General features: G+C 40.4%; 1 protein-coding gene across 1 annotated transcript in view; it reads left to right on the top strand.

Annotated features, from left to right (window-relative positions):
- Positions 1-27,011, top strand: part of IL1RL2 (interleukin 1 receptor like 2) — a 57,833-nt gene that overhangs the window by 23,710 nt on the left and 7,112 nt on the right. Inside the window, exons 5-8 of the mRNA XM_064268567.1 lie at positions 157-234; positions 9,534-9,663; positions 10,645-10,781; positions 21,440-21,583. Of these exons, the coding sequence (XP_064124637.1) occupies positions 157-234; positions 9,534-9,663; positions 10,645-10,781; positions 21,440-21,583 (489 nt within the window). The remainder of the gene's footprint in view (positions 1-156; positions 235-9,533; positions 9,664-10,644; positions 10,782-21,439; positions 21,584-27,011) is intronic.

Genomic DNA, 27,011 nt, shown 5'->3' on the forward strand with positions numbered 1-27,011 from the left:
TGCAATTTTTGCCACACAATGGGTCTTGTTTCTTCTTGACCAACATCTGTTGCAGTTCTTCTGCTCTGTGCTATGCTTTCTTTATGTTATTTTATAGAAGAAGTTGAGAATGTATTATATGTGATTCTAATGCAACTTTATGTGGGTATAATTTCTTAACAGAAAAAATTGAATATGGAGACAGAATTCCTAAAATTACTTATCCAAGAAACAATTCAATTGAAGTAGAACTTGGTAAGTAAAGTCATTGAAATCACTAAGGCCAGAGAACAATGTCTGGATATCTTTAGTGCATTTTTTGAACCTCAAGGTTGAAGACAAATCCCATACACATCCAGGTTCCAGCTTTGGACATACCCAAGGTTATCAGGAGAAGCACTAAAAAAAATCAGGAGAGCTGAAGCCTGGGGGAGTTGTGGCATCAAAGGTCTGGCAGTGAGCACTCTGGGTCTAAATGATTATTGTACATTTGTTTATGTAAAAGCAATGCAAAGGTAAAAAAAATAATTTCTGAAAGAGAAGATCCATAATGTAAACCTACAACTCAGTAATGTTGATTGAGAATTCTGTATTATGTCATCAAATGCTGAAAACTATATTAAAAGAGTAGGGGAAGTTATGTTATATTCCTTAGTTTACATGGGAAGGAATCAAGAAATATTGCCTTGGTTTTGGTTAAGAGTTCAGCTATTAACCAAAAGGTCGGCAGTACAAATCCACCAGCTGCTCCTTGGAAACCCTATGGAGCAGTACTACTCCATTCTGTAGTGTCTCTATAAGTTGGAATTGACTTGATAACAACATATTTGGCTTTGGATTTTTTTTGTGTGTGTGTGTAACCAAAGTACAGAAAAATAAGCTCAGTATATACGTGTATATATATATATATATTTATATATATATATAAATTTAAAGGGAATCGTTAGTAAAACAAAAACATGTTGAGTACTTTCTGAAGGAAAAAAAAAATAAGTCCCCATTAAAAGACAAATCCTCAGATTGAGTCAAATATTAAAATCTAATCACATATTCCTCTCAAAAGATATATATCTAAAAGTACATGATCTAGAAGATTAAAAATAAATTCATAACTAAGCCATATCTGAGAAAATTAACAAAAATAAATCAGGCTGGGAATACTGATATCTGTTAATATGTTTTTTAGGGCAAAAAAATTGAGTGGTAAATAGAGTCATTTTATAGTAATAAAAACTATGCTTGCCAAAATAGCAATTTTTATATTTCAAACATATAAAGCTAAAACTCTCAGAAATACAAGGACAGAAATTGTTGCTGTGGGAGATTTTAACATATTTTGGCTGTGACAGACTAGTTAAGCAAATAAGGATCTAAGAATTTGAACAATATAATAAAAATAACATATTTCACAGATATCTCTCATTAACATATATGAAAAACTCAAAATCTTTAAAAAGGAAATTGTACAGACCACATGGTGCTATCACAATGCAGTAAAATTTGAAATTTATAACAAGGGTTAAAACAGTGAAAAACCCCACCCATTTCGAAAATTAGTCAACAAAGTCATCTTCTAATTTTTTGCCTTCTTCCTCAGAAATTAAACTAAAGCCATAATTACAGAATATTGTGAAAATAACTATAGTGTATCAAATTTCGAGAAATGTGATCGATGCTGCACTCTAAGCAAATTTACTTTTTTAAATACCATCACTATTAAGAAGAATTAAACCAAGTCTAAACCCATTGCCTGTGAGTCGATCCTGACTTTTAGCGACCCTATACGACGGAGTAGAACTGCCCCATAGGGTTTCCAAGGATCAGCTGGCGGATTCAAACTGCCAGCCTTTTGGTTAGCAGCCAAGTTCTTAACCACTGTGCCATGAGGGCTCCATTGATAAGTGTAGAAATAACTAAAACACATAAATAAACCAATTAACTGTATAAAAGAAAGCAACTAAACAACCCCAGGTGGCACAGTGGTTAAGAGCTTGGCTCCTAACCAAAAGGTCGGCAGTTTGAATCCACCAGCTGTTCCTTGGAAACCCTATGGGGCAGTTCTACTCTGTCCGATAGGGCCGCTATGAGTCGGAATTGACTAAATGGCGATGGATTTGTTTTTTTGTTTTTTGTTTGGTGAGCAGCCCCAACAAAGAAAATAACAATGATAAAAGTAGAAAATAATGAATTTTAAAAAAAGAAAAAAAAAAATAGAATTGATAGGTTCCAGAGTGGGTTCCTAGAAAAAGGGTCAAGTGAAGGAGACCAAATAAATAAATAAACCTCTAGCAAGCCTAATTCTCAAAATGTAGAGAAACCCAAATAGAGAAAATTTAGGAAGAGAAAGCTTATACACGGAAGAGGATAAAAATATCACTACTCAGACTTTGCTGAGTCTAAGAGTAAATATTTTAATATCTAGGGGTAACCTTAAAAGACCAATAATTTTAAAAATACAGAACTAAATTGAGTAACAAAAAAATGATCAACCCAAAAGATGGCAAGAAAGAAAAGACAAACTTAAGACAGATGCAACAAATAGAAAGTTTGGTATAAACCCACATATATCATTAATTACAAAATAGAAAGATTGCCATATGGATTAAAACAAAGCAAATAAACAAAACACCTCTGTGCTTGAAGTCAAAAGGGTAAAAAATGATACTACATAAACACTAAACAAAATAATGCTGTTATAACCAAACCAACCAGTTGCCGTCAAGCCAGTTTCCAATTACGGTGATTCCATAAAATTCAGAGTAGACCTGTGCTCCATAGGGTTTTCAGTGGCTGTGATCTCTCAGAATTGGATTACCAGCTCTTTTTTCTGAAGTGCCTCTAGATGACTTCGAATCACCAACCCTTCTGTTGGTAGCAAGCACTAAACCATTTGTGCTGCCCAGGGACTCCAATATTGTTATAATTATACTGATATCAAGGTAGATTTTAAGGCAAAAAACCTAAGAGCAATCACAGAAACTTCATAATGATAAAAAGTTCAATTCTGAACTTGTAGATGCATAATAACATGGCCTAAAAAAAAGGTGCTTGTATGTGTTTTTTTTTTTTTGTATGTGTATATTATATATATGTATATGTATATATATATATATATATATATAGCATCGGTTCTTGATCATATGCTACCTCCTGAAATGGTTGACTACTGACCAATTTTTTTTGGTACGGTGACTTAGTATATTTTTTTCAACTTGTTTTGATACTTCCTGTATCATTCGGTATTTTGCCTACAGAATCCTTCAAACTTTCTACTCAAATCTTGAATTTTTTCTTCAGTTCTTTCAGCTTGAGAAATGTCAAGCATGTTCTGCCCTTTTGGTTTTCTAACTCCAGATCTTTGACCATGAACTGATGGTATTGAAGGAGGAAGACTAAGCTGCACTGAAGGCACTGATGAAAATCAAGGCTCCAGGAACTGACTGAATGCCAGTTGAGATGTCTCAACAAATGAATGCAACAGTGGAAGCCCTCATTCGTCTATGCCAAGATATTTGGAAGACAGCTACCTGGTCAACCGCCTGGAAGAGATCAATATTTGTGCCCACTCCAAAGCAAGGTGATCCAAAGAATGTGGAAATTATCAAACAATATCATTAATATCACAGGCAAATAAAATTTTGCTGAAGATAATTCAAAACCGTTTGCAGTAGTACATTGACAGGGAACTACCAGAAATTCAAGCTGGATTCAGAAGAGGACGTGGAAACAGAGATATCATTACTGATGTCAGATGGATCTTGACTGAGGGCAGAGAATACTAGAAAGATGCTTACCTGTGTTTTATTGACTATGCAAAGGCATTCAACTGTGCGGATTATAACAAATTATGGGTAACATTGTGAAGAATGGGAATTCCAGACACTTAATTGTGCTCACGTGGAACTTGTACATAGAGCAGAGGCAGTCGTTTGAACAGACAAGGGGATACTGCGTGGTTTAAACCAGGAAAAGTGTGCGTCAGGGTTGTATCCATTCACCATACTTATTCAGTCTGTATGCTGAGCAAATAAGCTGAGAAGCTGGACTGTATGAATGAAGAAAAATAGCATCAGGATTGGAGGAAGACTCATTAACAACCTGCAATATACAGATGACACAACCTTGCTTGCTGAAAGTAAAGAAGGCTTGAAGCACTTACTGATAAAGTTCAAAGACTACAGCCTTCAGTATGGATTACATCTCAACATAAAGAAAACAAAAATTCTCACAACTAGACCAATAAGCAACATTATGATAAATGAAGAAAAGATTGAAGTTGTCAAGGATTTCATTTTACTTTGACCCACAATCAATGCCCATGGAAGCAGCAGTCAAGAAATCAAAAGACGTATTGCATTGGGCAAATCTGCTGCAAAACATCTCTTTCAAGTGTTAAAAAGCAAAGATGTCACTTTGAAGACTAAGGTGCGCTTGACCCAAGTCATGGTATTTTCAATCACTTCATATGCATGTGAAAGCTGGGCAATGAATAAGGAAGACTGAAGAAGAATTGATGCCTTTGAATTATGGTGTTACTGAAGAGTATTGAATATATTATGGACTGCCAGAAGAATGAAGAAATCTGTCTTGGAAGAAGTATAGCCAAAATGCTCTTTAGAAGGGCGGATGGTGAGACTTCGTCTCATGTACTTTGAACGTGTCATCAGGAAGGACCAGTCCCTGGAGAAGGACATCATGCTTGGTAAGGTAGAGGGTCAGTGAAAAAGAGGAGGACCCTCGATGAGATGGACTGATGCAGTGGCTGCAACAATGATCCCAAACATGGAAGCAATTGTGAGAATGGGGCAGGACTGGGTGGTGTTTTGTTCTTCTGTGCATAGCGTCGCTGTGATTTGGGGCCTACTTGATGGCACCTGGAAACCGTGGTGGTGTAGTGCTAAAGTGCTACAGCTGCTAACAAAAAGGTCGGCAGTTCAAATCCACCATGTGCTCCTTGGAAACTCTATGGGGCAGTTCTACTCTGACCTATAGGGTCGCTATGAGTCAGAATCAACTCAACGGCAATGGGTTTTTTTTTGTTTTTTGATGGAACCTAACAACGACAACAACAATATGTATGTATATATGTGCATACATATATATACATGTATATACATACAGATACATAGATGTAGATATAAATACCTAAATATATCTATATATACACATACAGAATTCAGAATTACAGGGAGAAATTGATAAATCCACGGTAATGATGATGTTGAGAAGCCAAACAAACCTGAATAAAGTAAGTTAAAAAGGTAGTAGCAGAAAACAATGAAATAGAAAACCAGTGTACGATAGAGATTAACAAAGCCACAAGTTGGTTTTTTGAAAATGTAATAAAATTGATAAATGCCTGGCATGATTGATCAAGAAAAGAGGGAAGACACAAATTGAAAAAAAAGGTGGACAGCACCATAGGTCATATAGGTGTTAAACAGATAATAAAACAATATTCTGAGTAGCTTTACCCCAAACAATTTTGAAAATTTCAAGAAAATGGACAAATTCCTAGAAAAATCAACATATAGAACATGAGACAAGAAGATACTGAATTCATAAGAGTCATATAACTATTAAATAAATCCTGTAATTTAAAATCGTCCTCAAACAAAACTCTGGATCCGCTTGGCTTTAGGGGTACATTTTACAGATCATTTAAGAAAGAAACACCACCAATTTTAAACAAACTTTTCCAGAAAGGAGAAAAAGAGGAACCGTTCTTAACTCATTTTATTAGCCTAGAAAAACTTTGACACCAAAACTCAGCAAGGACAGTATTAGAAAGGAAAATTTCAGGTAAGCCTTGTTCATGAATATATAGGACAAATTCTAAACAAATTACTAGCAAACTGATTTCAACAGCATACATAAAGAAAAATGCATCGTGATTAAGTTGGACTTATTCTAGGAATGCAGAGTTACTTTTGCTAGATAATTTGTGCTTTTATTTCACATTAACAGACTAAAGGAGAAAACTCATCCATTTACCACAATAGATAGAGAATAAAAGCTTTTGGGGAAACTGAACCATGGATTAATTATTTTTAAAAAATTGAGAAAACTAGGAATGGAAGGGAACTTCCTTAATCCGATACAGAATATCTATTTTCAAAAGTCTACAGAGCCATCCCAATACTGAAATCTTGAACGCTTTTCCTTTGTGTTGAAGAAGGAGACGAGGATTCTTTCTATGACCACTTCTGTTCTTCATTGGACTAGAGGCCCTCAGTAGTTCAATAAGGCAAGAAAATGAAAAGTTAAAAAGATTGGAGATGGTACAATAAAATTCTAAGTATTTTTGGATGGGATACGATTGTGTACTTAGTCCCAAAAAACCACATATTATTCAAAGTAATAAATGAGCTAAGCAAGTGTGTTGGACCCAAGGTCAATATACAATAATCAATGGAACGTATGTATGAGCCAGCAACAAACAAAATGAAAATAAATTTAATGTAATGTTTATAATAATATAAGCTATCAAATATCTAAAAAAACTTCTGGTAGATATCTGGACAGAAAATTTTAAAACATTATTGAAAGAAAAAAGATTCAATAAATTGAAATCTGTGTGATGTTCATGGAGTAAAAAACACGTGAGAGTAAAGTTTGCAGTTCTTCCCAAGCTTATCCACAGGCTCAATTAAATCTCGGCCCAAATCTCCACAGATTCTAGTTTTTGCAGCTTTTTAAGTTGTAACATTTATATGGAAATGTAAAGATTCAATAATAGTCAAGGTACTTTTTTTTTAATAGTAAAGTGAAAAGAAAGTTTTGTTCGGCATGTATTCAAAAAGACAAAAGTGGGCAGTGGACAAGCATGTCGCTAGAGCCATGTCTGCCTGAGTCCCTCAAGGCACTTTGAATGAAGAGTTAAATAAGAGGGCTTGTGCTTCCAGATTTCGAGATTTACCAAAAGCTCACCAGTTCGAATCCACCAGCCACTCCTTAGAAACCCTATGGGGCAGTTCTACTCTGTCCAGTAGGGTGACTATGAGTCAGAATCGACTGGAAGGCAATAGGCTTGGTTTTTTTTTTTTTTTTTTTTTGGTATAGTAATTAAGACAGCCTAGCATTAGCATAAGAGTAGACAATGGGGCAGATTTGAGGGCCCAGAGGTAGATGCAGACAAGGATATGGTACTGGATTTTGACAGAATTGTCCCAACAGAGAAGTAGAGGAAGTGCCATCATTACAATGAATGATCCCAGGCACTGGATGTAATACAGAATAAAACTTGGTGAATTTCTCACAACATTTATAAAGATAATTTCAAGTGTTTTGCAAAGCTAAATATGAAAGGCTAAACAATAAAGCTTCTAGAAAAATACCTTCATAATTTGGGGTAAGGAAAGATTTTTTTTAAAGAGGACATACAATGCACCAGTCATAAAGAAATACATTGATAAAAGCAGGACTGCAATTATTAAAATTGTATTAAAAATCAGAACTTCTGTTTAGTAAAAACAAAAAAAAAATGTTGCTGTCCAGTCCGTTCCAACTCACAACGACTCTACGGAATAGAGTAGAACTGTCCCATACAGTTTCCAAGGAGCACCTGGTAGATTCAAACTGCTGACCTTTTGGTTAGCAACTGAACTAGTAGCTACTACAGCATCATGGTTTAGTAAAAGACAACACTGAAATAATGAAAAGACAAGCCACAGAGTGAGAGAAGTCACTTGCGATAAGTGAACAAAGGTCATGTTCACATGTCTGGAATCTATGAAGAACTGCTACAAATCAATACGGAGAAGATAATGTAATAGAAAGACAAATAACCTGAGAAGAAAGTTTATAAAAGTGGATACCCAAATGGGCAATAAAAATATAAAAGATGCTCAACCAACTGCAATCCAGGGAAATGCAAATTAAATTCCCAATGTGATACTATTACACACTCACCAGAAAAGCTAAAATAAAATTCACTGACAATAGCAAGTATTGTTGAATATATAAAGTAACAGAAACTGCCATAGACTGCTGGTGGGAGTGTAAATTGGTATAACCACTTTAGAAAACAATTTGGCATCATAATTTAAAACAGAAGATATGCATAATCTAAACTCTACCAATTTTATTAGTAGATAGGTATGTGTACCCATCATGTATAACCAAACCTGTTGCCATCGAGTTGATTCCGACTCAGCAACCCATCAGAAATGTGTGCACAAGTGTCCCAGTAAACATGCATAAGAGAGTTCATACAAGCATTAGACACACTAGGAAATACTGGGAACTATGCAAAGGTATATATAGCAACAGTCCCATGAAACCCATTGCCATCGAGTTGAGTCTGGCTCATAGCGACCCTGTAGGACAAAGTAGATCTGCCCCATAGGATTTCCAAGGCTGTAATCTTTACCAAAGCAGACTGCCACATCTTTTTCCCTCAGAGTCACTGGTGAGTTCCAATCGCTGAACTTTTGGTTACCAGGCGAGGTCTCAATCACAATGCCACTAGCGCTCCTTATAGAAACAGTAGACAAGAAAAATAAATTCTAATGATTCTGTTGTCTGAATGAAGTATAACTACATGCAACAGCATGGATGAGCCTTACAAGCAAAATGTTGAGTAATAGTAGCCAGAGTTTTGGGACATATATGTAGGTGATTAAGTAGTAGGGAAAGGGCATGTAGGAGGGTAACGAGGCTCTGGCAGTTCCTGTTTTCTTAGGAGGTGAAAGTTGTATGGATATTTGATGTATAATAATCAACTTTACATTTATATTCTATAGTTTTCACTGTATACATGCACTGTATTTCACAGTAAATTTAAAATACCACCTAGAATAAAGGACACTCATTGAAAGTTGAAGTAGACTTTTTAGAAGTATGGTAGTTTTTATACATGTGGTAAATTGAGGGAATTATTAGGCTTATGGGGCAAAATGTAAATTAATCACATATAATGTGTGAACATGAGTGGAGGCAGGGTAAGAGACAGAGGGGCAAGACCATGAGATCACAAGTGGAAGGTAGGAAGCTCACTGGAATTGGAATTAGAAAACGAGAGTTCATGTCTCATTTCTTTTTCAAACTAATGTGTGATCTTGGCAAGTCACTCAATGTACGTGAGCTCCAGTCTTATCTGTAAAATGGGGATAACACGTCCTCCTTTCTGCCTTGTAAGACTGTTGTGAAGATAGGGAGACAAATGAAAAAATGTGTGTGAAACGCTCTGTGAACTGAAAAGTTCCTCACTAATGTTGCTAAGAGTAGGAATAGTATCCCATGATGTTGTGGAAAACATTCCTCAGAAGCTGGTGATATTGGGCATATCTCTTTACAGTAGACTCGTAATGAGTCAGAATCAACTGGTGGCAATGAGTTTGGTGTTTGGTTTTCACAATAGACATCCTGGAAGTCCACTCGTTCCTTATGGTCTCTGTCAGGTGGATGGAGATAAAGTAGATTACCATTGACACAAGGAGGTATTTCTGGTAATCAGAAGACGTTCTAGGCTCAAAAAAACAAGGAATGTATTTGTTGACCAGGCCACTGTTTGTAAAATTTTCGTTTAATATTTACGGATTTGGTTTTTACAGGCTCCACCCTTATTGTGGATTGCAACATCACAGATGTCAGGGAGAACACCAATCTACGCTGCTGGAAAGTCAACAACACTCTGGTGGATCTTTACTATCGTGAGTCCAAGCGAATCAGAGAAGGATATGAGTAAGTCTTTTGTTTTTCTGACGTCTCTAAAAGCTAGCAAGGATTTCTCCATCTAAATTAATTTGGCATTTACTGCTTTTTTAACATGGTTCTCACTGCCTTCTCATCACTCCTTTGGGCTTTGTCTTTCAAAGACCTTCTCATTGCTGGTTCACAGTGAGTGCACGGCCAAGCCTCTGGTCAAAGAAGTGTGATGTGCTCACTGCTGTCAATCCGGTTTACAGCCTAGTTAGGGAGATGATGGAAAATGTGAAGTATGGTGTTAAAGCAACATGATCAATTTCTCTCAGCTACTATTTAAGCCAGCCTCATTCTTATTTAGTTATATCATGAGCCACAGGCATTCAAGGATTAAAGGGCAAACTAAACATTATCAGAGAGATAATGCATAATCATTAACTAATTAAATGGTATGGAGTCTGGGGTAGTTCAAATGGTTAAGCACTTGGCTGCTAATCAAAAGGTTGGAAGTTCAAGTCCACCCAGAGGTATCTTGGAAGAAAGACCTGTTGATATACTTCTGAAAAACCAGCCATTGGAAACCCTGTCGAGCCCAGTTCTACCCTGACACACATGGGGTTACCATAAGTTGGAGTTGACTCGATGGCAACTGGTTTACTGATTAATTCCCTGGTATAAACAATAAAACTAATGAAATAAGAGGACAGAAGAACTAGTGTTGGGCCTTGAAGTGTAGGTAAGTTAGGATAAGTGGAAAGGAATAGGGAAGAGCCCTGTAGGGCTGAGGATGTTGTCTGTAGTTAACAGAACTACATTTTCTTGTCACTGCCCAGAAGAAAATACACATTTGGAACTACTCGGTCATCACACTTCAGTTAGCCTCTTCAGTGAACTATTCTATGGTAAAACAATGGTCCAAAGTGTCCTCTAGAAAGTAATTTTATTGTCCAGAATAACCATTATAAAGTATGTTGAGTAAATATGATTCATGTACTAATGACTGGCTCTTTCCTTTTATAGATCATGTGTGCCTTTTGAGCAATATAATAGGTACACAGTAAACATAACCTTCCTCCAAGTGAAAATGGAAGATTATGGCCGCCATTTTGTGTGTCATGCCGGAGTATCAGCAGCATACATTGTGTTAAAGCTCCCAGGTAATGTCCCAGTGGACTCAGCATGCTCAAAATGATGATGAAGAAATGCATATGAAAGAGAAAAAAAACCTGTTGCTGTCCAGTTGATTCCGACCCATAGCAACCCTATAGGACAGAGTAGAACTGCCCCCATAAGGTTTCCAAGGAAGGAGTGGCTGGTGGATTCGAACTGTCGACCTTTTGGTTAGCAGCCAAACACTTAGCCACTGTGGCACCAGGCCCCACTATGAAAGAGAAGTGGCGTTAAATGTTTGACGTGAGGCAATAGGGTAGTATTACATAGAGAAGCTAAATATGGAATCTAGCAAAAAGCTGATGCAGTGTCTTACAATGTGCTTGGAGTATGCCTTGAAAACACCATATTAATATACATTTTGTGCACCAAAAGTCTAGAAAAGAGAAATTTTTTCTTTATTAAACCTGATTGCTCAAGTATTATAGCCATTCGTTGATGATTTTCAGCTTTCAGATCATTTATTATAATTTTATATGCAGATAAAATGCATATTTATTTTTTATGATGCTAACTTTGTAAAGTTATCTATGGAAACCGTTGATATTTAGAGTAGGAGGGCTTCAAACTCTACTCACGTACAGAAATAGTACTCTTAAAACTGTACAGGGCTTATTGATTATCCACTGGAGGTCGTAATAGGTAATGAAAAGTGAAATCATAATATTAAGAGAACAACTTTAAATTCATAACATACCGGGGCACAGTATGAAGTACCTTACAAAATGCTGAGGTATTGTTCACCAAGGCAGCTTTTTTTGATTCTATTAATATCTTTTTTTTTTTTTTTTTGTTAACCACATGCAAGAGCAGAGGGCTCAAATTTGCCGCTGTCCCTTCGTGAGTAGTTAAACCCACATTTGTATGCAATCCTAGCTAAAAACCTGCCAGAAATGTTTTCCAAGAATTTGGCATAAAACACTAGTCCCGTGACTGCTGTGTGAAACTAGTGAATGTGCGTTTGCCCCTGCCAAGCTCTTGACCTTGTGAGTGTCCTTCACCTCTCTTAGAAGAACAGTGAAAAGGGGTGAAAACACGGCCGCTTGCAATCTTGAGGTAAGCATATTCTGCACCTCACCTCCACTGCCTGAAGGCCAAGGCCAGTCTGTGCCTTTCTTAGTTAACATAGTGCTGCTATAACAAAAATACCATAAATGATTGGCTTGAAAGAACAGAAATTTATCTTCTCACAGTTCTGGAGGCTAGAAGTTCGAATTCAGGGCGTGGCTCAAGGAGGAGGTCCTTTGTCTATTCAGCTTCTAGTACACAACAATCCTCGGAGTTTCTTGGCATTCTTCAGTGTCTGTCTTCCCCCTGTGTGTGTCCCTGTGTCTATTCTGCCTTTTAATAACTCAGAAGTGGTTACTCTGATATGACCTCATTCTCATCATCATGGACGAGAATGAAGAAAGAGCAGCATCAATACTGACACCTCAAGAATTTTGACATATCAAAAGAAAAACCCTGTTTCCAAGGAGGATCACATCCACAGGTGCAGGTGGCCCCTGTTTCAGCACATTTTGGGGAGACACAATTCAATCCATGACAGTCCTTAACTGCCTTAACCAAAAGTGAGCGTACCACACCTCCTCTCCTCACCTTGGACCCACGCAGAGTCCTTTCTGGTTGCATCAGGTGGAAGGGACCTTGTGTGCATCTTCCACCTCTGCCCATTTTTTCTCTTCTCCATGGCTTTTTTCTGTCATAGAGTCACTTTTGATCACTGGTTCCCCAATCAATCTTGCTCATACTCTCTCTCTCTCTGGTACATCTGGGTGATTCCTGAGGTGCCAATGTCGGTGCTTCTTTTTCGGCCTTCTCATCCACGATGATGTCTCTTACTCTCATGGCTTCAACTACCATCCTCTTGCAGGTGGAAACAAATTCCAACTCTCCAACTGGATTCTCTCTCCCCAAGGAGCAGCCCTGTATTGCTGACTGCCCACAAAAAACCCACACTAGACTGCAGATACATGGACTGAAGATTGAAAGCAGATTAATTCCCTGAGACCTCCTAATTCTCTTTCCATTTTTCTTACTTTTTTTAGTGGTACTCCCATCTTCCAAGTTTTTTGGGCTCAAAATCTGGGGCTCACCTTGATCCCTCAGACTTTCTCCCTCACGCCTAACATCCAGTTGGTTGCCACGTTCTGTAGACTCTTCCTGCACAGGGTTGGCCTGCTGCCTCTGTCCTCTTCTACTTCCCCTAGCAAGGTAGACGGTGTAGTGGTTACAAGCAAGGACTTTAGGGTCAGGATCCAGGTTCAGGCTCTGGGCCCTACCATTTATGAGCTGTGTGAACACAGCTCTGTTACTTAACCTCTCTGTGCTTAAGTTTCCTTCTCTGTAAAATAAGGATAATAATAATACCTTCCTCCCATGGAGGCCTGGTGGTGCAGTGGTTAAGAGCTATGGCTGCCAACCAAAAGGTCGGCAGTTCCAATCCACCAGCTGCTCCTGGGAAATGCTATGGGGGAGTTCTACTCTATCCTTTAGGGTCACTATGAGTTGGAATTGACGTCAGTGAGTTTGGTTTTGGTTCCAGGGTTGTGGGAATCAACTGGGATTTATCTTTTCTACTTTTTTATTATAAAATATGGCACAGCCCTGGTGGCACAGTGGTTAAGCATTTGGCTGCTAACCAAAAGGTTGACACTTTGAATCCACCAGCCGCTCCTTGGAAACCTTATGGAGCCGTTCCACTCTGTCTCGTAGGGTCACTATGAGTTGGAATCGACTCGATAGCAATGGGTATAATGGGTATTGTAAAATATAACACATAAACACACATACCTTTAGATAGATAGGTAGATAAGTAGTTAGGTAGGTAGATAGATGATAGATAGATAGATAGATAGATAGATAGATAGATAGATAGATAGATAGATAGATAGGAGGGAGGGAGAGAAGGAAGGAAGGAAGGAAGGAAGGAAGGAAGGAAGGAAGGAAGGAAGGAAGGAAGGAAGGAAGGAAGGAAGGAAGGAAGGAAGGAAGGAAGGAAGGAAGGAAGGAAGGAAGGAAGGAAGGAAGGAAGGAAGGAAGGAAGGAAAGAAAAGGGCATACAGAATATAGGTATCATATAACAAATAATTATATGGCAAATAAGGTGCGTCTTCTACATTTGTTTGGCAACCGTAAATCAAGAACGAGAATATCACCAGACCTGAAAAGCCCCCACATGTCCTTTCTGATCATAACCTCTTTTCCGCTCTGTAGATAACCACTCTACCAACTTTTAGGCTAATCATTTCCTTGCATTTTCACGTAAGTATCTGTCCCTAAAAATATACCTCAGTTTTACCTGTTTTTGAACTTTATATAAAGAGAGTTATACAGTATGTTTTCTTTTATGACTTGCTTCTTTTCTTACTTGTGGGCGATTCATTGGCGCCTCAGTCACGTAGGATGCAGCTGTAGTTGACCCATTTTTACTGTTGAATTGTATTCCATTGAATAACTAGGCCATGGTTTATCCATTCTACTACAGACATGTGATCATTTGACTTATTCTCAGCATGGGGCTATTGACAAGTTATGCTGCCATGAAAATTCCTGCATGTGTATTCTGGTACTCATGTAGAGGCATTCTTCAATGGTATATCTCTGGGGGTAGAATTGCCAGACAAGGGTCCATCTTTAATTTTTCTTATGATGTCAAACTGTTCTTTAATGTGATTGGACCAATATATACTCCCCACCCACTAGCAGTGTATGAGAGGACCAAATGAGATTAATTTTGTAAAGCAAGCATAAAGCATGACACTTGGTAAGTTCTACAAAAAGGTAGTTATCTTCATTATGACTGTCTTGGCTCCAGCCATTATTAAATTCTAATTGGCTGATGACATGATTTTTCTAAGTGGTTTCCTTGCCTTAAGAATTTTCAATGGTCCAATCTATTCTGCTTACTGTGGTAGAGTTGTCTTCCCCAAGGTAGGCTGTAACTCTGCCACGCCCTGACTGGGCATCCAGTGCCACTTCCTCACCTCTGGAATGAAGTAGAAACTCTTTGCTTGGCATTCAAGGCCCTCCCTGATCTAGCTTTTCACACTCATTTCCTAGTAGTCTCTCTTACCTGCCATGCAGGACAGAGAGCCAGATCAGGGACAGAGGTGGGTCTTCCATGGGCCAGAAATCAAGAGATCCATATTCTCATCAAGGAGGTGACTTGGAGGAGGCCAATGCAGGATTGTGCCACACCCAGGAGAGGAAGGACCTCACTAGGCCAGTGAGGAAAGGATTGTTTTCCACTCAGAGCCGGTCAGAACCTTCCAGCACTATACGTACATGTAGTGGCACTTTCTCCTCTCTCCCCCATCCCCCATAGCTCTCCAGCAGAAATTCAGTTTAGTCCAGGCCAGAGGAAGTGACTGAGTCGACCGCTGAGAAAAGAGGGGATGCTGATTGTAGGAGGCCTTGGAGATTCCATGAGTTGTGGTTACAATTTAAATCATCCTCAAGCTACAAGTTTGAGGTCTTTGTTTAGAAACTGTCAACTAAAGATAGCCATTATAGATTTCCTTGCCAATACAGGTAGTCCTCGATTTATGACAGGGTTCTGTTCCGACAACTCCACTGTAAGTCAGTTCTGACATAATCAAATACCTCATTTTTTTTTTTAGTTTTCATTATTACTGTCTTTTCTTATCAGTATCTCTATATTTTTTATTTTTTTTATTCTTGTAATTTAGATGAAGGTTTACAGAACAAACTAGCTTCTGATTAAATAGTACACATATTGTTTGACGACATTGGTTACCAACCCTATGACATGTCAACACTCTTCTTTCTCAACCTTGGGTCCCTTATTACCAGCTTCCCTGTCTCCTCCTGCCTTCTAGTCCTTGCCCCTGTGCTGGTATGCCTGTTATAGTCTGGTTTTGTTTTATGGGCCTGTCTAATCTTTGGCTGAAAGGTGAACCTCAGAAGTGGCTTCATTACTGAGCTAAAAGTGTGTTCAGAAGCCATACTCTCAAGGTTTCTCCAGCCTCTGTCGGGCCAGTAAGTCTGGTCTTTTTTGTAAGTTAGAACTTTGTTCTACATTTTTCTCCTGCCCTGTCCAGGACCTTCTATTGTGAGACCTGTCAGAGCAGTCACTGGTGGTAGCTGGGCACCATCTAGTTGTCCTGGTCTCAGTCTGGTAGAGGCTGTGGTAGTTTCGGTCCATTAATCCTTTGGACTAATCTTTCCCTTGTGTCTTTAGTTTTCTTCGTTCTACTCTACTCCCGATGAGATGAGACCAGTGGAGTATCTTGGATGGCCACTCACAGGCTTTTAAGACCCCAGATGTTACTCACCAAAGTAGAATGTAGAGCATTTTCTTTATAAACTCTGTTATGCCAATTGAGCTAGATGTTCCCCGAGACCATGGTCCCCACAGCCCTCAGCCTAGCAATTCGGTCCCTCAGGGAGTTTGGATGTTACAAGGGAAGGTCATATAAGCTCCATAAAAAGGAGCTTATATGACCTTCCCTTGTACAAGTTGTGCTGTTGCCCCCAATATTGTATACTGTCTTACCCTTCACCAAAGTTACCACTCATCTATTGTCTAGTGTTTTTCCATTCCCACCACTTCCCTCCCTCATAACCATCAAAGATTGTTTCTTTTTGTGTGTAAACCTTTTCATGAGTTTTTATAGTACTGGTCTCATACAGTATTTGTCCTTTTGTGATTGACTTATTTCACTCAGCATATTGCCCTCAAGATTCATCCAAGTTGTGAGATGCTTCACAGATTCATCATTGTTCTTTATCATTTTGTAGTACTCCATTGTGTGTATGTACCACGGTTTATTTATCCATTCATCTGTTGATGGGCATCTAGGTTGTTTCCATCTTTTTGCTATCGTGAACAATGCTGTAATGATCATGGATGTCTATATGTCTGTTCGTGTGACATCTCTTATTTCTCTAGGATATATTTCTAGAAGTGAGATTGCTGGATCATATGGTATTTCTATTTCTAGCTTTCTGAGAAAACACCATATCCTTTTCCAAAATGGTTGTACCTCAGTAACTTTACAATTTGATCTCCATTTGTCTTTAGGGGTTGGAAAACTTTCATGGAAACTTAGAGGTATATTTTAATATGTATATACATAAAAATATACAAACCATAAAAACTTACTTCCATGATGAAGAAGAGTTGGATGACATTGGCATTTTGTCATGTGCAATAATAACTCCACTTGTGCAAGGTTCTGGATCATGTAGATTATCCTGGGAATGGGAATGGAGTTTCTAGTCAGAAAACTAGTTGAGTTGTCTGTGTGGTCTTTTTTTTTTTTCTTCATACATTTTGTGGTAACATCTCATTGCTTCCTGAGTCTGCATATCTACTTTAGCATTTGGGTTCACGTTTTCAAGCAACTGATGCCCCTGGTTTAGTTTAGAAAAAACTTCAGCTAATCCTTTCACTGTGAAATTTTTTGACAACTTCTCTCCTTCCTTTTCCTCTGTATTTCATTCTTTTTCAGCATGTCTTTTGTCTTCAAAATCCATTAAGTCCCGATCTGTCAGTTCTCCTTCTTCACTATCTGAGTTGTTTCACATCTGCAATATCAAGTTCTAAATTCAGCGTTCTTGCCGTATGGACGATTTTTTCCGCCAATCTCTTCCATCACATTATCCCAGTCAAATGCCTGCAGCGTCTTCACATAATTCGGCAATTTTTACCATACCCCCTGCATACATTTTCCCATAACTTCCTCCCAGGAAGATCCAGTGCTCCGGATACACCGAAGAACGTTATAATTCTCCCAGAAATTGCGTTATGTTAACCATAGCTCCATCTGTTGCAGCTATTGCCTGAGCAAACGAATTCCATAGGTAGCATGCCTTGAAGGTGGCGATTGCACCTTGCTCCATAGACCGAATCACTGCTGTCGTGTCGGGAAGTAGATAGAGCACTCTCACATCTGCAGTCAGACCACGTACGTGAGGAAGATGTCCTGGGGCATTATCAAGTAACGGCAGAATCTGGAAAGGAACGCTTTTTTCAAGGCAGTTGGTATGCCTTTCTGGGATGAAACCATTTTAAAACCAGTCTTCAGATAACACATTCGTCAGCCAGGCCTTGGAGTTACCCCTTAGTAGACCTGTATCTCAGGGCTCAGGGGTTTGCAGAATAGTAAACAAGAAAAGGTTTTAAATCCAGCAGCATTTCCTCCAAGCAACAGCATGATTCTTTCTTTAAATACCTTGAAGCCAGGCATTGACTTCGTCTCTTTGTGAATATAGGTGCAGCAAATTACACGCTGCAACATCATACGTGGAATGTGTTACTAATGATAAGATGGACCAAAAACTCCCCAAAACAGCAGACGGTCGTAAGTGCAGTCATATAGTATTAAGTCAGGGTCTACCTGTACTAACTTATCGGTACTGACTACTTGGAACACCTTGTTCCGAAGGATTCTGAAGTAAATTCCAGGCTCAGAGGAACTGCTGCTGCTATCAGTTAACACCTGCCAATCATGGAAACCCTCGTGGTGCAGTGGTTAAGAGCTTGGCTGCTAACCAAAAGGTCGGCAGTTCGAATCCACCAGGTGCTACTTGGAAACCCTACAGAGCAGTTCTACTCTGTCCTGTAGGGTTGCTGTGAGTTGGAATTGACTGGACCGCAATGGGTTTCTTGTTTTTTTTTTTTCATCCTCCAGGAGGGAGGGGTCATATTTTTCCTTTGTTTTAGGGGGGTTAAGAAACCTGCACTTTCTAAATTCATCAACACTTACCTCACAGCTCACATGCAACTTATTTTTGTACGTGCACACTTTGTTTTGTTTGCCCTGAGTTCTTAGGCACATTATCCTCTTGACTCCAAGCCTCTCGTTGGTTTATTAGGAGCAGAGCTAAGGTTATAGCTTCTCTGCTTGACTTTGTTATTTTTGTTGAAGACACTTTCAGATTTGGATCTTATTTGATGAGTCTGAAGCAGAGTCACTAGCTAGTTGTTTAGACTGGCTTACCATTCTGTGACTTTCTATTAATCACTTGTTCTCAGTTAGTGTCTCAGTTTAAGGCTGGTGGAAACCTTATGGCCTCAAATGGCAAATTCCACCTTTAAAAGGACCTTCATCACGGCATCTGGTGTATCCAACAGAAATGTTCCCATTTATTTCTATTTCAAAGTCCATATCCCAGCCCAGTTGCTATCGAGTTGGCTCCTACTCATGGCGACCTCATGTGTCTCAGAGTAGAGTTGTGCTCCTTTGGGGTTTTAGTGGCTCATTTTTCAGAAATAGATCATCGGGCCTTTCTTCTGAGATACCTCTGGGTGGACTCGAAACTCCAACCTTTCGGTTAGCAGCCGAGTGCATTAAGCGTTTGCACCACCTAGTGACTTCTCAAAGCCTGTACTCCCTTTGAACTTATGTATCACTTTCCTGTTTCCAATTTTAGCTCTTTTGCAGAGCGGAGGGTATCAACACTCCAGAATACAATGAATGATCAACCCACAAATTTTCAAGCCATCCCTCCTGTCTACTTACCAGGGGCTTTTTGAATCTCTTAAATATCATGGGAAGGGTCTTCCCATCATGACAGTTGACAGTACTAAGATCCCTAAAGTATGCACTAAAGGCTCCCAGTCATGGTGACACCCAAAGCAAGAGGTGGCATCGTTACTGCAAGGAGAAATGTTAACAAGAGCAGGGGAATGGCAGAGAGAAGCAGAGAATGGAAGAGAAGGACAAATGAGTGTAACGGTTAGAAGCTAGAGGTCCTAACAAGTAGTCCCAGATTAGACTGGGCACCAGTGTGCAAAGCAGGGAAACTTGGCTATGCTGGGACTTAATTAATGGATTGATATTTTTAGACCACCAAATGTGTTTTTAGGTATTACGCTTTATCGTGTCGTGTACTTAATGGGACAAAATAGTGAATGAGGACATGTCTTTGGCATCCATGTGTTCACAACATGCTGTGGTGGAGAGAAGCGTATAATAAACTCTTTAATGAATGTTAAAAAAAAAATTAAAGTGCCCCCATACCTCCACACACCCTCCACTGTCTAGTTGGGACTAGGAATCAGGAAGTAGCTGAAGAAGGAAGTGGGGTAAGAAGTGCGTTGTGAAGAGTGGGAGAGATTTCTATTCCTTTCTCCTTCTTCCTCTTTTCTGATTCTTTGGGGTTTGGAGTTGTGGTAAGGCCGAAAGCTGTGTTCCTCTTCTCAAATGTGTAGAAGCATGTTTTCAGGGACTTGGTTCTAGACCAACTGGTTTTGCTCCTCGGTCGTCTCCTGCCCCACCACTTCTGCTTGTAATTGCTCTGTAATGTGCTCATGGAGCAGGATGGGATGTAAACACCCTTTCTAAGAGCATGCCTCTCTGATAGGCACCAAGCCAGGACTCTGATGGCACAGAGAAAACTACACAGGAGTCTGGCTCCTGGCCCATCTCATGGAGCCAGCAGAGATGGCCCTTAGGGCAGGCAACTGATCCTCCTTATTCCTGACAGCAGTCCTGACACTCCACTTTGAGTAACTGAGACAGAAATTACAACAGTGGTTATTAATCAAGAGCCTGCAGCAGGATCAGTGGAGGAACTTTTCAAATTAAAGGTGCTCGGGTCCCACCTCTGGAGATTGTAGTGTTGATGATGAAGGAGGCCCTAGCCATGAGTATTTTGAAAGCAGTGCTGGTGTGATTGTGAGCAGTGCTGCAGGGACCATCAGTAGCTTGTTGTTGTTAGGTGCCATGAGTCAATTCTGACTCTTAGCGACCATATGTGCAACAGAACGAGACACTACCCAGTCCTGCGCCATCCTCACAATAGTTATTATCCTTGAGCCCATTGCTGCAGCCACTGTGTCAATCCATCTCGCTGAGGGTCTTCCTCTTTTTTGGTGACTCTCTACTTTCCCAAGCATGATATCCTTCTCCAGGGACTGGTTTCTCCTGATAACATATCCAAAGTATGTGAGACGCAGTCTGGACATCCTTGTTTCTGATGAGCATTCTGGCTGTACTTCTTCCAAGACACATTTGTTTGTTCTTCTGGCAGTCCATGGTATATTCAATATTCTTTGGGTGATGTTCCATTGCTATCCATCAGGTTTTCACTGGCTAATTTTTTCAGAAGTACACCTCCAAGTCCTTCTTTCTCTGTCTTACTCTGGAAGCTCTGCTAAAACCTGTCCACCATGGATCACCCTGCTGGTATTTGAAACACCAGTGGCATAGCTTCTAGCATCACAGCAACGCACAAGCCATCACATTACGACAAACCGATAGAGTATGGGGATGGGTAGCTAGGACTCCCAATTTTCCTCTTCCAGGTGCCTAAGGGCTCAGAATTTGTTGCCCAAAATTCTTTGTCAAGAGCAGACTGTTCTACGTATTTCTTAAAGAAAAATTTAAGCATTGTCCTTAGCACTTTGGAAGCCATGGCGGCACAGTGGTTAAGAGCTCAGCTGCTAATCAGTTTGAATCCACCAGCCACCCCTTGGAAACTCCATGGGGTGGCTCTACTCAGTCCTATAGGGTCGCTATGGGTTGGAATCGACTCGGCGGCAATGAGTTTGATTTTCTTAGCACTTTGACATGCAGCACATTTCCATTTGGCATTAATAATGCGATCTGTATTAGTAAAGGATGTAATTGACTCTGTCTCTCTTTTTTTTTTTTTTTTTTTGCTGCCATTTTAGTTCCAGATTCCCGAGCTTACTTGATAGGAGGGTTCATAGCCTTGACAGGTGTGGCTGTGTCTGTCATGTGCATCTACAACGTTTTTAAGATTGACATTGTGCTTTGGTATCGAAGCACCTTCCGTTCTACTGGGGCCATAGATGGTAAGTGTGGGTGATCATGAAAAATGCCTCATCATTGGTGTTCGCTCATTCATATACCCATTTAAAATACACATTGCCATGTCTTACTGGCTTGCTTTTCATGTTCCTGGCAAATTTAGAGCAACTTCTTACACTTAGATAAATTATTTATCCATGCTCCTCAGCCTTGTTCCCTCAAATAAGACTTGCAAATTGTCATTGTTAGCTGCCATCAAGTCTACTGCGACTCATAGTGACCTTATCTACAATAGAACAAAACATTACCTGGTCCTGTATCTTCCTCACAATTCGTTGTTGTGGCTGTTGTGTCAATCCATTCAATCCAACCTCTCTGAGAGTCTCCCTCACCCTCGCTGATTCTCCACGTCACCAAACATGATGTCCTTCTCCAGTGATTCATCCTTCCTGATGGCGTGTCCAAAGCAACTGAATTGGGCAGCGTTCTGTTGTGATCCATAAAGTTTTCACTGACAGATTTTTCAGAAGCTGATCACCAGGTCTTTCTTCCTAGTCTGTTTTAGTTGGAAAGCCCTGTTGAAACCTGTCCATCGAGGGTGATGCTGCTGGTATTTGGAATACCAGTAATATAGCTTCCAGCATCATAGCAACAAGCAAACCACCACAGTAGGACAATCCACCACAGTAGGACAACAGCTACAGCACTGACAGATGGGTGGTACTAGTGACCATGTGGATACTTGCTAAGCAGCAGGTAATCATCTTCTGGGACCCACCGCAGCCTTTTAGAAAGTTTCCCACGTCCACTGATGTTGGCAAAAGAAGAACATTTCTCCTGGAGCCAAGTGCTCTCTACCCATGATACGTTTTCAAAGCAGTAGGTGCTTGGGCAGAATTTGTGTTTTGGAGAGGAGGAGGAGCTATCTGGGGCTGCAGCTTTTCCAGGCACTGCACTTGGTGCCTGACAAGATTACAGTCTGAAACATTCACGTCTTGGAGAGAGACTGACTTGAGTTGGAGTTTGGTTTCTCCGCTTACTGACTGTGTGATGTCGGGAAGGTGTTTAATCTTCGTCTACTTCTTAGCTGGGATGAAAGGAATAGAGGTGATGGAAGCCTGCCTCACAGTGCGCTCTGGGAAGTAAGTGAGCTAAAATGTGGGAGGCAGGGAGCAGGACCCAGTGGTGCAGGAGGGACCCTGCGCTTTTCCGGAGGTCTGAACCAAGTTGCTTTGCTCTGGAGCGTAGCTTGCTCTGTGGCACTTGTGTTTTGCTGCCATGGTGGATTAACTCTTTGTGATTTTTTTTTTCCTCTGAGAATGGATATAACTGATTAAGACCTTAAAAATGTAATAAATCTGTTTTAATTTCCCCAATTAAATGGAAAAATTAATACAAGATGGTGAGAAGTCTGTGTAGCTGATATGTGTTGTTGTTTTTGTTAGGTGCTGTTGACTCAATTCCTGTTCTTAGCGATCCATGTGACAGGGTAGAACAGCCCTTTAGGGTTTTCTAGGCTGTAATGTTTATGGAAGCAGATTACCAGGGTTTTCTCTCATGGTGCCACTGGGTGGATTTGAACAGCCACCTTTCAGTTAGCACCTAAGCACTTAGCTTCTTCTCTACCAGGGCTCTTTAACTAACATGTGTCAAGACTCATAAATTTATGACATTCAAGTCCAGAGACTTGCACTGCTGACAGGGGCAGGAACCTGGGGGGACTGCCTGTCCAAGCAAGTTTTATGAGTGCTTAATGCATAGAACACCATTATTTACCCTAAATGCCTTCTTTGCATATAAAAACATGGTGTAAGTTGTTGTTCACATGTTTTGTAAAACATAGATGTCCAAACTTGGACCTTTTTCTAAGTTAAATTTCAGAATTTAGAACGGGCAATACTTGAGCTACATAGAAAGAAGTGAACTCATTTTTGTTGCAAAAAATTCAGTTGCAGAAACCTTGCCTTGCATGTCCTATGCAGCCTCCAGATGAAGCATTTCTAGTGTGGAAAATAGTCAAATTAGAGTGTTTTATTTTTTGTGTCCTGAGCGACGCTGGCACCAGTCACTACAGAGGCGGCTCTGTATAATTCTGAGACTTATTTGTGTCTGTGCAAACAGGGTGTGCCTGCTTGATTCCAGCTGGTTTTGAGAAGAAAAGGCCCTTGGGTGTCGCAAACCCTTTGTGCTCAACTACTAACCTAAAGGTTGGCAGTTCATGTGCACCTGTGGTGCCGGAGAAGGAAGACCTGGTGATCTGCTTCCATAAATATTATAGCCAAGAAAAGCCCTTGGGGCAGTTCTGCCTTATCACGTGGGGTCGCCATGAGTCAGAATTGACTCAACAGCAGTGGGTTAGTTTTGATTTTGAGAAGCAGAAAATTCAGTCCAGCACCACTTGTTTTTTCTGCCACAAAGATGTGCTTGGCCTGACTCGTGCTGTTTTGACTAACACACTGCTGAATCGATAGAAGTGGGATTCCTGGTAACTTCTTCGGGTTTCTTACTCCACTGACTCACTGTGACTCCAAGGACCTGTGACGATAACCGTGACTTATTGGTGTTATGCACATAGTGTATGTTGGAGGTGCCTATTAGTAAGGTCACATTTGGCAGGAAGAGCAAAAGGACAGTGACTCACCCTGAGCAGGGGAGCTGAGCAGAGGAGATAACTTAGAGAACCCCGTCCTCTTCCCAGATGGGATGCAGCCCCAGTGCAGAAGCAGAGGCCTGAGAAGTGGTGTTGAGAACTTAGAGCTGGCGCTTTGTTTTGTTTTGCTTCTCAAATTCAGAAAATTCTATGTGCACTTTGGGATTGTACTCTGTCCAGCTGAGTCTGTGAGAACTATGCTATCATACCCCGCTGAGTGCTGGCGAGGATCAGCGAAACTCTGAGCTTAGTGCCAGGGCCAGTTCACAGCTTTGTTTCCCTACAGGATATTTTCTGAGCTGTATGTGGACATACTGAGTAACAGATGACAGATAGAAGTGAGCCAGAGAGAGGTATCGTGCTCTCTTTTTGATAAGCTGTTTACTCCAACTAGATTAGCCAAGTTTTATAGCACTATTAATAGCTACATGTTTATAACTCAAGGGCTACTGAGTCACTGACAGGTCTGGCTAAAGTCAGCAAGTTCTGTTTATTCTGTATTAAGTCACATTATTTTAAAATTTAAAAAATTCTCCTGCCAGGTGTGCATATGTGTATAAAAAATGTAAGGATAAGCTTACAAATCCACTGAAGAGATTTGTAGGTGCCTCACCTTATTCTGGAGTGCCTGGATGGTGCAGTTGGTTAAGGCACTCAGCTGCTCTCTGAAAGGTTGGTTTCAGTCCACTCAGAGGCACCTCAGAAGAAAGGCCTGGCAATCTACTTCCAAAAAATCAGCCGTTGAAAACCCGATGGAGGACAGTTCCACTCTGATACACGTGGGGCGCCACGAGTCAGAGCTGACTTAATGTAACTGGTGGTTTCTGGTCATCTTGTTCCAAATAGGTGTGAGGAGGCTGGCAAAAAAAAAAACATACAGAACAGAACGATAAAAAAAAGAAAAAAACAACCAACAGGTACAGTGAAGAAGGCAAAGGGTAGAGTGGTAAAAGGTGGGGGCGGGGTAGAGTTAATTCCAAATCTGGAACAGTTTTTGCAGGTGAGCTGGCTTTAGAAGCTAAAGCGAAGGCAATTAGAGGATTCATTGTGTACAGGTGAGCTGGCGTTAGACAGTAAAGCGAAGGCAATTAGAGGATTCATTGTGTACTATCTGCACAAAGGTTTCTATTGCTCATGAGAGAACATGGCTCTTCCTGGAGCTGATTTCTAAGGGAAAACTGGGAGTCTTTGCTTGAAGGGTTGTAACGTAATGAATCTTGTCCGCAACAATATTCTCACGGGAAATGCAGCAGCGTGTTTTTTAAGCGGTTTTGCTTATACAGTAAAACCTGCAAAGCAGGAACCTGTGTAAGGTGGAAACCTGTCAGAATGAAAACTCCGATATTTTCTACTAATAAAGAGTGACAGAAAAGTGCCAAGGCTGCACCTCGTCGAAGGCAGAAAACTTAGGAGTCCCAGAAACACAAGGCAGTCCTGTTGAGTTCCAGCTCTCACAGGCTTCACCGTCCTGTCTTTTTTCATGTTAGGACAACACACCAAACCTCGTGTAACTCGGCAAAAGCACTTAAGCAGGGGTGAGATGGATTCTGTTTGAGTTCTCCACTGATCCAGGACAAAATTTAGCAATCTCAAGAGGCAGTAATGAGTAATCTGTACCCAGTCATTCATAAATATGAATTTATGCAAATAAAATTTTCTAATTTTTGCTAAGGAGCCCTGGTAGCACAATGGTTAAGCACTTAGCTGCTAACCAAAAGGTTGGTTCAAACTTGACCCAGCGGCTCCGTGGGAAAGAGACCCGGTGACCTGCTCCTCTGTGGGGGTGTTCTATGCTGTCACTATGAGTCAAAATCAACTCGACCGCACCTGGCAACAACGACAGCATGTTTTGCAAACAGCTAACAAGGGCACGTGTGTAGGCTTTACCATCGAAGGTAGGCTTGACTCTTCTTAGAGAAGAAAGGAGTTTAGCCAGACTACTACCTGAGAAAACCGTCACCTCAGCATTACATAAAGGCGGGCTATTACTATCTGCCCCCAGCACCAAGGACTTCCTCAGAACACTCACTGGTGGTTCTACATTTGTGGAATTGGCTTGACAAAGTCAACAGTAAGGAGGTGTTCAGCCCATTGTTAGCTGTTGCTGTTCGTACTCTCTTCAGTTACTGTTTAAGTTGCTGTGACTGGGACACAAGTTACGCCAAAACTCAGTGGCATAAAACAACCATTTATTTTGCTTAGTGATTCTGTGAGTCAGGAATGTGGGCAGGGTACGGTAGAGATGGCCTGTTTCTTCTCCATGATGTCTGGAGCCTCAGCTGGAAGACTGGTAGTTGATTTTGGCTGATGGCTGGTAGCCTCAGCTCCTCTCTGCATGGGCCTCTCCAAGTGGACTCTCCGTGTGTGTTAGTTTGGACTTCACAGCATCGTGGTGGCTTTCAAGGATGAGTGTTTCAAGAGCAAGAGAGGCAAGTGAAATCCACATTGACTTTTATGACCTAGCCCTTGAATTTCCAGTGTTGTTTAGGCTGTATTGTATTTGTCAAAGCAGCTACAAAGGCTTACCTAAGAGGAGGGGAAATAGATTCTACCTCCCTGGGGGTACAGTGGCAAAGTTCTAAAAGAGTACTATGTTTTTATACAAATAATGCATGCCTTCTATGATTGTTTGCCAATCGTGTCCTCCCCCTGTGAGGTATTTTCCTAAGCATGCTAAGCTTTTTTTTTTCTTTTTCTTACAGCAAAAAAAAAATGGCATAGCAGTGTGTATGAAAATACCTTGCAGGGGGAGGGGCGAGTTGGCAAAAAAATATTGAAGGCACTTTATTTGTATAAAAATAGGGTGTGTGTGACTGGAAGTA

The sequence above is a fragment of the Loxodonta africana genome, chromosome 15, assembly GCF_030014295.1.
Source record: "Loxodonta africana isolate mLoxAfr1 chromosome 15, mLoxAfr1.hap2, whole genome shotgun sequence".
Lineage (NCBI taxonomy): Eukaryota > Metazoa > Chordata > Mammalia > Proboscidea > Elephantidae > Loxodonta > Loxodonta africana.